Source organism: Nothobranchius furzeri, chromosome 16 (genome assembly GCF_043380555.1).
Source record: "Nothobranchius furzeri strain GRZ-AD chromosome 16, NfurGRZ-RIMD1, whole genome shotgun sequence".
Classification (NCBI taxonomy): domain Eukaryota; kingdom Metazoa; phylum Chordata; class Actinopteri; order Cyprinodontiformes; family Nothobranchiidae; genus Nothobranchius; species Nothobranchius furzeri.
The window spans coordinates 784,678-797,681 of record NC_091756.1 but is presented as its reverse complement, the minus strand read 5'-3'; the positions used below and the strand labels follow the sequence as shown (position 1 = coordinate 797,681).

The window sequence follows — 13,004 nt, the reverse complement described above, 5'->3', positions numbered from 1 at the left end:
AAGTCGAGTAGCTCGTTTTAAGCTTTGCGTGGGTTAGGCTACACAGGTTGGAAACTGATTATACATCAAACTCATGAGTGAGCCACCTTAGCTGCAATACTTTCTCTGACCTGCATGGCGCTAAAGAGTCACATTTTTATCTTGATTTCAATGGATTTCACACACGGGGCCTTACATCACCAGACTGTGCTAAATGCAGGGTGGGTAGTTCAGAGGGTCATGACATGGCCACTGTTCTTGATACTGACGCAAAAACATCGGAGACACATGGACCCTCCTCTTTTGGCATATCGGCTAACCTGTGCCTCCCCGTTTGCTTCTCCCTCATCTGCCATAGCATGGGTTGCAAAACATTTGTTGGCTACATGTTTGAACTGTATAGATGATGACTTTCCTCCAGAAAAATACACAGTAAACATGCCCTGTATATAGATACTTGGCACATTGAATAGGTAAAATGTCCAATGATGAGTACTGTGACAGCTGCCCTGCTGTCACACCTCAGGTGAATGGCTGTCTGGTCATGTTTCCTTTATTTTGAATATGTGAGTGTTTTGTTTCTATGGATTGACAGTTTAGGTGGCTGTATGACGTGCACACATTGAGTTATCGGTTTTAGTCTGTAGGTGTTTATATGATATGTTTTTCTTTGAGCTGCCAGTGGCCTTGGAGTTGGAGCAGCTGTAGCAGATCACTTGGCTTAATCAGCACCATTGGGTCATACCAACTCTCAAGAGAGAAGATTCCTGTGTTTGTGTATTTACCGCATTTTCACGACCATAGGCTGCACCGTGTTATAGGGCGCAGCTTCAGTTATGGGTCTTTTTGGTATTTAACACATACAAAAGGCGCACCGGGTTATAGGGTGCGGTAAAACGTACCGGTAAACATCTGTGCGGGCTTGGGACGGAACATATCAGTGCAAACCAGACATTGTGAAAATTATAAACAGCCAAAAGCATGCTTCACTTTACTGGTCTAGTCCTGGTTCAGCCTGGTTTAGAGGTACGTGCACTCTGATTGCATGAGCTGACGGCTCGTGCTCTTCTAATGGGCTCGACATACGGGAGGCAACTTCGCCTCTCCATTCATTTTCAATGAGACATGCGCGACAAAGCGATAATGGCGGGTCTCCCTCCTACTAAAGCCGGGCGTACACCGGGAGTGCTGCAGGAGGACACACGGGGATTTATGGGGTTGGATGAGGAAAACCAAATAAAGAAAGTAAATCTGCGTTTTGTGATCAGTTTAATCTGACATGAACAAGATCAAACACGCTTTCTTGACAATCTTTGTGAGTAAAAAATCGTGTAGAAATAAAAATGAACAGCGTGTTATTAGGGAAATAGCGGACGAGCGGTGTTGATGCATGACTGCGCATGCACCGTGAGCAGTTCTGGTACTTTTTGGGTCGCAGCTGCTCGCAGCGCCGCTTCAAGCGCTGATGCGCTGTGTTTAAGTTCAGAATGTGTTTACCGGTAGTTGTTGGATTTAACCACATAAACTTTCCATATGAACTAAATCATATGTGTTATTAATAGGCCTAAGAAAATCGTGTGATTTGAATTGTGTTTTATTAACCCTCTGGGGTCCATGGACGCGTATCCGCGTCTTTAGATCAGGTCTGATTTGGGACGCTGTAGCAGCAAGACTCCGCCTCCCTGAGTTTCGGTTTCAATTCAGCTTTAAAAAGGAGATTATAAACCACACCCCAGTTTTTAAATTTTGTTAATAGGCAACGTAAAAGCGCAGTTATACTAAACTAAAAAACGACCTATTTTTAGACAATCTGATAACTTGTCAAAACATCAGTTTAGTAATCCGTGAGAGGGAATGTGCTTGTGAACATAAAAAACCCACAAAACCATGAGATACTTCTGCTGTTGGTGGAAGTCTCACATATTCAGCTGATAAAAAGCATCATTATGTAGCTGAGAGAGAGAGGAAGGCCGCACGAGTAACCAGATGTGCGCAAAAACGAGCCGCTTCGCGGGAAAGGAGTGGCGCGAACGGAGTAACAACAAACTATTAGACAGATATTGACAGTAAACTTCATATTTTGGAGTGATCCGGACAGATATGTTGTCTCTGCAGTTTAGTAGGCTGTTATTAGGCTTATATAAAGGGTGATGAGAAGGATAAATGCCCACCAGGTAGTTCAGATAGTACGGCTGTTTTTTGAACTGGAAGCAGAGGAAGTGGGCGGAGACTCACAGCCGGAGTCCGAGGGAAACAGCGAGGATGTTGATGAGGATGTGGCAGATCCACAGGTCTGTCTTCGCTCACGTCCGCACGTTCATGCCACGCCCCTCATCTTCTACTACGTTCACGTCTCACAACAACACAATAGGCGCACCGCACCACAGGGCGCGGTGTACATTTTGGAGAAAATTTAAGACTTTTAGGTGCGCCTTATGGTCGTGAAAATACGGTAGTTATTCTCTTTTGTAAATAGTAGTTGGGCTTTGATAGTAATATGTATTCACTCAAACATAATGGACTGATTAGTATGTATTTGTTAGGGGTAGTTTATCTATGTTCTTTGTTAATTGATGTCTCCCCACCCTAGTGTGTTGACAGTGGTCTGATCAGCCACTGTTTGAGTTGATCCTGTTGTGTCTGTAGAGGGTTTGTCTGTAGTCAGGTCCCGAGTTTGGGTTCCTTTGTTACTATGTCCATTGTTATGTAATTTAAGTACCGGTTGGAACCCTCTTTTGAGAAAAGAACAAAGTAAAAAAAAAGTAATAAATTAGGATGTCAAGAAAATCATCAGTGCTCTCCTTGCTGGTTTGCAAGTCTCTGACATGTGGTGGCAGAGGTGGGATCTTGCTAGCCATGAGTGCGTGTTGAATTAGTAAGACCCAGAGACAAGAACCATGCAACGAGGAGGTAGAGGTAGACAAGGTCATCTGGTGGAGTCGCAGGATCCAGCGAGACAAGAGGAACAGGCTGAAGACCTGCAGGATGAGGCAGCTGGAGGAATCATACGCGCTGAGGGTGAAGAAGTAAGGAAACCAATTTTAATCCTAACTTGTTGGGATACTTTGAGGCCATATGAGCCAACAGCAGGCTCACAATGAGATGATCACGGAGGAAGCAGCACATCAAGAACAACGATTCCAAGATCGTCAGCAACAGTTTCATCATTTGCAACTAGAGTTGCTGCCACGACCTCCCCCAAAACCTGAACCTGATGGCGAGAGAAAAATTGCTTCAGAGAAAGAAAGACAAAATGAGGAACAGCTATCTGAGGAACACAAAGTCTTCCACTCCCCAGGTCGGTGTCGTTCCTTCTCTGAACCCAGATTGAAAAGCTAACAGACTCATCCCTAGCTGTAACCACCCTGCCCTGCCTCCTCCTCCTTGCTGCCTGCCGGCTGTGATCACAAGCAACAACAGAGTAGTTCCCGCTGCTTCTTCGGGAAATGGCGCAAAAAAAAAATCTATAAAACTTGGGATCTTGTAGGTGTGGCGCTGGGATTTCAGCCGTGGTGGGCCGCCACAGCTACACCTATGTAAGGGAAACACTGGACCCACCATCACACAGTTAATAAAACTACAAGGACCACCATCACACAGTTTATAAAACTACAAGGACCACCATCACACAGTTTATAAAGCTACAAGAACCACCATCACAGTTTATAAAACTACAAGGACCCACCATCACACAGTTTATAAAACTACAAGAACCACCATCACAGTTTATAAAACTACAAGGACCCACCATCACACAGTTTATAAAACTACAAGGACCACCATCACACAGTTTATAAAGCTACAAGAACCACCATCACAGTTTATAAAACTACAAGGACCCACCATCACACAGTTTATAAAACTACAAGGACCCACCATCACACAGTTTATAAAGCTACAAGGACCACCATCACAGTTTATAAAACTACAAGGACCCACCATCACACAGTTTATAAAACTACAAGAACCACCATCACAGTTTATAAAACTACAAGGACCACCATCACACAGTTTATAAAACTACAAGAACCACCATCACAGTTTATAAAACTACAAGGACCCACCATCACACAGTTTATAAAGCTACAAGGACCCACCATCACACAGTTTATAAAACTACAAGGACCCACCATCACACAGTTTATAAAACTACAAGAACCCACCATCACACAGTTTATAAAACTACAAGAACCACCATCACAGTTTATAAAACTACAAGGACCCACCATCACACAGTTTATAAAACTACAAGGACCCACCATCACACAGTTTATAAAGCTACAAGGAGCCACCATCACAGTTTATAAAACTACAAGGACCCACCATCACACAGTTTATAAAACTACAAGAACCACCATCACAGTTTATAAAACTACAAGGACAACCATCACACAGTTTATAAAACTACAAGAACCACCATCACAGTTTATAAAACTACAAGGACCCACCATCACACAGTTTATAAAACTACAAGGACCCACCATCACACAGTTTATAAAGCTACAAGGACCACCATCACAGTTTATAAAACTACAAGGACCCACCATCACACAGTTTATAAAACTACAAGAACCACCATCACAGTTTATAAAACTACAAGGACCCACCATCACACAGTTTATAAAACTACAAGGACCCACCATCACAGTTTATAAAGCTACAAGGACCACCATCACAGTTTATAAAACTACAAGGACCCACCATCACACAGTTTATAAAACTACAAGAACCACCATCACAGTTTATAAAACTACAAGGACCCACCATCACACAGTTTATAAAACTACAAGGACCCACCATCACACAGTTTATAAAGCTACAAGGACCACCATCACAGTTTATAAAACTACAATGACCCACCATCACACAGTTTATAAAGCTACAAGGACCCACCATCACACAGTTTATAAAGCTACAAGGACCACCATCACAGTTTATAAAACTACAGGGACCCACCATCACACAGTTTATAAAACTACAAGGACCCACCATCACACAGTTTATAAAGCTACAAGTACCACCATCACAGTTTATAAAACTACAAGGACCCACCATCACACAGTTTATAAAACTACAAGGACCCACCATCACACAGTTTATAAAGCTACAAGGACCACCATCACAGTTTATAAAACTACAAGGACCCACCATCACACAGTTTATAAAACTACAAGGACCACCATCACAGTTTATAAAACTACAAGGACCCACCATCACACAGTTTATAAAACTACAAGAACCACCATCACAGTTTATAAAACTACAAGGACCCACCATCACACAGTTTATAAAACTACAAGGACCCACCATCACACAGTTTATAAAGCTACAAGGACCACCATCACAGTTTATAAAACTACAAGGACCCACCATCACACAGTTTATAAAGCTACAAGGACCACCATCACAGTTTATAAAACTACAAGGACCCACCATCACACAGTTTATAAAACTACAAGAACCACCATCACAGTTTATAAAACTACAAGGACCCACCATCACACAGTTTATAAAACTACAAGGACCCACCATCACACAGTTTATAAAGCTACAAGGACCACCATCACAGTTTATAAAACTACAAGGACACACCATCACACAGTTTATAAAACTACAAGGACCACCGTCACAGATTATAAAACTACAAGGACCCACCATCACACAGTTTATAAAGCTACAAGGACCCACCATCACACAGTTTATAAAACTACAAGGACCCACCATCTCACAGTTTATAAAACTACAAGGACCCACCATCACACAGTTTATAAAACTACAAGGACCACCACCACACAGTTTATAAAGCTACAACGACCACCATCACACAGTTTATAAAACTACAAGGACCACCATCACACAGGTTATAAAACTACAAGGACCCACCATCACACAGTTTATAAAACTACAAGGACCACCACCACACAGTAGGGTTGTCACGGTAACCGGTATAGCGGTAAACCCCGGTAGAAAAAGTTGACAATAAAAATAACCGTCCAGTTTTTAAAAAACTATATTATTTCGGTGGGTTTACCGTGGCCGTGGTTTCGGCGCAATGACCCTTACCAGCCACCGTCGCTTCAGCTGAAGTTCCCGCGGCGCGCACACGCACTTTTTAGTTTGCAACGGCACCAAAACTTTGAAGCTGAAATAACGGCCGAAGGAGGAGACGGCAGCGCCCAGGACATCCATCAGCCGTCAAAGAAGACTAAATCGGAAGTATGGGCATATTTTGGATTTCTGAAAAACGCTGAGGGACAGTTAATAGAAGACGGCTATCCCGTTTGCAGAACGTGCAGGAAACAAGTGTCTGCAGAAGGCAGCAACACTTCGAATCTCAAGGCACATCTGCGTGACCATCACCCACGTCTCTACAGCCAGTGCAAGGTAGGTTAACATTAGCATTTTAGCTTAAATGCATGACGTGAGGACTTTTGGTTGAGGGAGAATGCAACGAGTCACTATATACTGCAGCCGCAGCGTCCTCTGCCAGCATTTAAACCGTGTCACGGACACCCTGTTGCTGGATGAAGCATCTTATTTGTTGATGATGAAGAGAAATATACAATTAGTTCCTTGTCATTGATTTGTTTACTTATTCAATGCCATTTATACTTGAACATTTGGATTTGATTACATAGTGTAGTAGTTATTTTAGTCATTTGTTTAAAGTGGCTATTTATTTTAAATACATATTTTTTTAAGGTTGACTTGTACAGTGCTCAAGTCAAGTGTGGACTGGAGTTTTAGATTTTCATTTTGATAATGAAGAAAACAAGTATATGAGAAAACAAGTGGTGTTTCTTTGATTTGTTTACATATTGTTTATGTTTCGAATGTTTGGATTTGTATAATTTAAACCTGCACTGACTTCTGTAACATGTTCCAGAAAAAGAAGCTATTTGTTCCTTTACTTGTGAAAAGTTGCACTTTTGCTAAGGCTTTGTGTTATTTTAGGTTTAATAAACACTGTTAAACCTTTTCAGAACTATTTCAGTTTGTGTAGAACAGGACTATCAATGCTTTCTGAACATATGCAACACCGTTTAAAAAATACCGCGATAATACCGAAAACCGTGATAATTTTGGTCACAATAACCGTGAGGTTAAATTTTCATACCGTGACAACCCTACCACACAGTTTATAAAGCTACAAGGACCACCACCACACAGTTTATAAAACTACAAGGACCCACCATCACACAGTTTATAAAACTACAAAGACCCACCATCACACAGTTTATAAGGCTACAAGGACCACCATCACACAGTTTATAAGGCTACAAGGACCACCATCACAGTTTATAAAACTACAAGGACCACCATCATACAGTTTATAAAGCTACAAGGACCACCATCACAGTTTATAAAACTACAAGGACCCACCATCACACAGTTTATAAAACTACAAGGACCCACCATCACACAGTTTATAAAACTACAAAGACCCACCATCACACAGTTTATAAGGCTACAAGGACCACCATCACAGTTTATAAAACTACAAGGACCACCATCATACAGTTTATAAAGCTACAAGGACCACCATCACAGTTTATAAAACTACAAGGAACACCATCATACAGTTTATAAAGCTACAAGGACCCACCATCACACAGTTTATAAAGCTACAGGGACCACCATCACACAGTTTATAAAACTACAAGGACCCACCATCATACACTTTATAAAGCTACAAGGACCACCATCACACAGTTTATAAAACTACAAGGACCCACCATCACACAGTTTATAAAACTACAAAGACCCACCATCACACAGTTTATAAGGCTACAAGGACCACCATCACAGTTTATAAAACTACAAGGACCACCATCATACAGTTTATAAAGCTACAAGGACCCACCATCACACAGTTTATAAAGCTACAAGGACCACCATCACACAGTTTATAAAACTACAAGGACCCACCATCATACAGTTTATAAAGCTACAAGGACCAACCATCACACAGTTTATAAAACTACAAAGACCCACCATCACACAGTTTATAAGGCTACAAGGACCACCATCACAGTTTATAAAACTACAAGGACCACCATCATACAGTTTATAAAGCTACAAGGACCCACCATCACACAGTTTATAAAGCTACAAGGACCACCATCACACAGTTTATAAAACTACAAGGACCCACCATCATACAGTTTATAAAACTACAAGGACCCACCATCATACAGTTTATAAAACTACAAGGACCCACCATCACACAGTTTATAAAACTACAAGGACCCACCATCACACAGTTTATAAAACTACAAGGACCCACCATCACAGTTTATGAAGCTACAAGGACCACCATCACAGTTTATAAAGCTACAAGGACCCACCATCACACAGTTTATAAAACTACAAGGACCCACCATCACACAGTTTATAAAACTACAAGGACCACCATCACAGTTTATAAAGCTACAAGGACCCACCATCACACAGTTTATAAAACTACAAGGACCCACCATCACACAGTTTATAAAACTACAAGGACCACCATCACAGTTTATAAAACTACAAGGACCCACCATCACACAGTTTATAAAACTACAAGGACCCACCATCACACAGTTTATAAAGCTACAAGGACCACCATCACAGTTTATAAAGCTACAAGGACCCACCATCACAGTTTATAAAGCTACAAGGACCCACCATCACACAGTTTATAAAACTACAAGGACCCACCATCACACAGTTTATAAAAATACAAGGACCCACCATCACACAGTTTATAAAACTACAAGGACCACCATGACACAGTTTATAAAGCTACAAGGACCCACCATCACACAGTTTGTCCAGAGGAGAAAGGAGAGGAACAGGAGTACATGGAGCTGGTTTAGTTAGTGAAACACCACAATATTAAAATACAAACAGTTGTATGGTATCGAAGTTTGCTTTAGTTTCATCTGTAGTTTATAACACATGGTCTCCTCACCAGAGTTATTCCAGAGGGATTAGAAGAGGATTAGGAGTACATGGAGTTGGGTTTGTTTTTGCTTCATTTAGAAACTGTTGTTAAAGGTTTTCATGTTGAAGAATTTTATACAACACTACGATGATAAAATACTAACAGTCGTATGTTATTATCATGATATGTATAAAATATGGTTATGCATTGGGGAAATATGGGGAAACTTATTAAACACTCAAAAGTTTCAAAAATTGTTACCATTAAGTACCGGTATCAATTCGTGGGCACTGGGAATTGGTACCATACCAATTCAAATGCCACAGGTACCCATTCCTAATGAACACCACACCGCCGGTTCGAGACTGAACTCACGCCATCCAGCCCCACCAAACCCCTAGCCTGCCGACGCTAATGTGTTAGCGCTACAAGTGTGCAGGTGGCAGACGATGAGGGGTCGTTGTTGGCCGACTGAAGAATGACAGACTGTGTGCGAGTGGAAACACAAATAAGGCCTGACTGATACTTCTCCCTCTGCACATGGGCTCTCCGACGGGCTCACAGAGGGTGACAAGAGACATGATCAAAATTTTAAACATCCACCAAAAGTGACAAGAGATCGCAAGCTTGTGATTGGTCAGGATGCCGCTTCCTGTATATTCGTCACTAGCACCGCTGTAGCTCTGTTAAAGTAAACAGATACCGTAAATCCTCTAATATTAAAGCCTGTATTTAATTAACGGCCGGGTATCACATGTTGGCCGGTGTCAGAGTCGGCGGAGGTGAATAATGGCTGCTATTTTATTGTGGCCGGGTGGAATGTGGTAACAAGCAAGTACGGGGGGCGGTTTTGTCATCGTCTCACTTTTGATTTGCCAGTGATAGACCGTGAGGGTAACTTTAACCGTGCGGAGACGAAGAGGAGGCGAAAATTTGATATCAAGTTCAAAGAGAACGTGCTGATTATGCTGCAGAACACTCTGGGGAGCAGTAGCAGGGGTTGTATGAACTAGTCACTAGTCGACTTCACCGCTCTATAGTGACTTGTTATGCCTGCTATCGACTAGTCGCTGTCACGTGATAATGACCGGCAAGATGCAGTCCTCGGAAAAGACAGCAGCCTGCTGTCAGCAGGTGACAAGCTCCTGCGCGTCGGGAGGCAACGCGTTGTGCCAGAGCGTCGGTACTGTCACCCGCCGTAAAACAGACATTTAACCAAATTGTGACCTTTACCCTCTTGCAATTTAACCTTCCCCTCACCCCCATCCTAACCTTAACCAGCTTGTGCATGCAAAGCTCTGATTGTTGACGCGCTCCAGACATCTGCGTCCTGAGCACGGCCACAGTAACATTATCAAATCAGGTGTCACCACCTCAAAAACTAATTTAACACACGATCGTTCATGTCGGCTCATTTCCTTTTATGTCTTCTGTCTTTTATTCTCTTATTTGTGCCTGATGCGTTTCGCTGCTGTGGAGCGGGGCGCATCACCTTGCCATCCGGTGACGCACCGATCACTGATGCGGCCGGCGAGCGCTCCGCTGTTTTAGCGGTCGGTAGATCTTTTAGAACTGCAGTTCAAAGGTAACTCATGAGGTGAATATATATGAACCCAGGTAGCAGTTTCTCTTTAGGATTGAGAGGAGATGCAGGAAGATAATAAACAGGCAGGACAGAAAAAGAGCCAAATAAAAACAAGTTAGTTTTTGTACCTGCTGTTGCAACAAACAGACACCATTGAAGGTAATCAGAAGTGAGGAACAGAAAATGAAATGGAAGAGCAGTGTGTTCTTACTTTGTGAGGCTGGTGGTTGGAGCTGATAGCCAGTCAACTGACACCACCCCACAGGGTAAAGGTCAGGTGACTCACAGTCCACCCACTGGTCATACTCGTCTTCCCAGCCATCAAAGTGGATTCTCAGTAGCCGGTGCACGACCCTCGTCACGGTGGCCACACACACCAGTCGGGGCTCCATCAGATCCACAGCCTCCAGCTTCATGCCCATCTTGAAACCATGATTAGGAACCTCCTAGAAGAAACACAACCAGAACAAATGAGCATCGGAGTTCCTGGGCCTTTCAGGGAGTAACGTTCAAGCACCAAAGACTGGATATTCACACAGTAGAACATGCTCATGGTACAGTAGAAGCATTAAACCAGACCTTGTTAAACAGTTTAACAGGAGCAGCTACTGATCCCAACTCTTTGAGGTAGTCAAACCATTTGAATGGCAGTTTAGTGTATCCTGGAGATCAGAAAAGACCATCAGCACCACAGGTCCAGCTGTACCGCAGTAGGTGAGCCAGGCCCAGCATGCAGGGGTACTGTACCTTTGGGAGGAGTGAGCTCTATGTTGTTTATTTCACAGAAGCCAGCAGGAAAGATGGAGGGGGAGGTACTGTGGTAGCAGAACCAGTCTGACCCATCCACAGCCTCTGAGCCATCAATCCCAATCATGAGAAACCCGTCTGCCAGCACCTACACAGCACAGGAGGACCTGATGAGTGTGGAACAGTCTGAACAAGGGCCTGAACTTGGTTCTGATGGCCAACATCACTCTACCTTCTTCACAGTGGCTACACAAATAGCTGAGAGGTTCAGGGGATCAATAGCTTCTAACTTCATCCCATCTTTAAACCAGTCCCCAGCCTGGTCCACGTCTTTCACCTGGAACACAAAAGCAGATGTGTGTGAGCATGGATGCAGTATGGGTTTGACACAATCTCACTCCACTGGTTCCAAACCAACGGTCTGCCATTGTACAGAGCCTTACAACCCCCCAAGGTGCTGTACAGGACACAATCCACACCCTGGTGGAGCTGAGCTACATCGTAGCCACAGCTGCCCTGGAGCATACGCAGTCACCGCCAGAGCCAGGTGCTGCATCCAAACAGCTGTTTTACATTTCCTTAAATAACCCTTTATTGCTGTAAACCAACAACACTAACTGCTGAGGTGCATCCTCGATGATTACATCACTACTGAGTTGGCCTTCCTGATGATAATCACAACTATTTGTGTTCATATCAAACAAACTTTCATCTACTTTACTATCTAGGTCACATCTTCTATCACTGGCATCTACTTCACACCACACTGGGATGGACCTGCCTTCCGCTGACTCATTTAAAGTCTGCTAGCTCCACCTCCCAGACTCGTCCCAGTGTCAGCATCCCTTTGTTGCTCAGCGTAGACCTAGCTAACAGAATGGGCGTCCCTGCTGTTCCACTGCTCAGACACCAGGGATGCACGTTCCAAGATTAAATGGCCTGTATTTGATATAGCGCCTTCTAGAGTCCTGGGACCCCCCAAGGCGCTTTACAACACAATCAGTCATTCACCCATTCACACACTGGTGGGGATAAGCTACAGCCACAGCTGCCCTGGGGCGCACTGGCAGAGGCGAGTCTGCCGTCCACCATTAAACCCAAAAGAAAGGAATTACGTGTGACATCACAGTTTGACTTCATGAATGACGGGTTAGGGTTAACCCTAACCCTGCTCCACTGCCAGGATTAAAGCCATGAAAACACACCGCTGCACTTCTGGAGCCATGCTGGGAGTAACTGAGCGGTTAGCTCACACGTACTGATGTAATCTACATAGATATGAAATCACATCGCTGCAATGCTCTTCAATAGTCCATCTACCGCTCAGTCCTCACCTATGGTCATGAGCTCTGGGTGGTGACCGAAAGAACGAGATCACAGACACCAGCGGCCAAAATGAGTTCTCTCTGTGGGGGGGCTGGGCTCAGCCGTAGGGATAGGGTGAGGAGCTCGGACATTTGGGAGAGACTCGGAGAGCCACTGCTCCTCCATATCGTCAGGAGCCAGTTGAGGTGGCTTGTTAGGGCATCTTGTTAGGATGTCTCCTGGACGCCTCCCCAGGGAGGTGTTTCAGACATGTCCTGCCGGCAGGAGGCCCCCTGGAGAAAGTACACCTCCGATCTGGACCAGGAACGCCTTGGGGTCCTGCCAAAGGAGCTGGTGAAGGCGGCTGGGGAGAGGATGGTCTGGAACTCCCTAGCTGGGATGCTGCCCTCGCGACCCGGACCCGGACAGGTAGAAGACGAGACAAGAGACAAGGCGATAGTC

General features: G+C 43.8%; 1 protein-coding gene across 2 annotated transcripts in view; it reads right to left on the bottom strand.

Moving 5' to 3' along the window:
- mbtd1 (mbt domain containing 1) overlaps positions 1–13,004 on the bottom strand; it is a 50,219-nt gene that overhangs the window by 5,427 nt on the left and 31,788 nt on the right. For both annotated transcript variants that reach the window (XM_054736365.2, XM_054736366.2), the window contains exons 11-14: positions 11,470–11,574; positions 11,238–11,385; positions 11,070–11,152; positions 10,702–10,936 (exon numbers count right to left, since the gene is read on the bottom strand). In XM_054736365.2, coding sequence (XP_054592340.1) covers positions 10,702–10,936; positions 11,070–11,152; positions 11,238–11,385; positions 11,470–11,574 — 571 coding nt within the window. The remainder of the gene's footprint in view (positions 1–10,701; positions 10,937–11,069; positions 11,153–11,237; positions 11,386–11,469; positions 11,575–13,004) is intronic.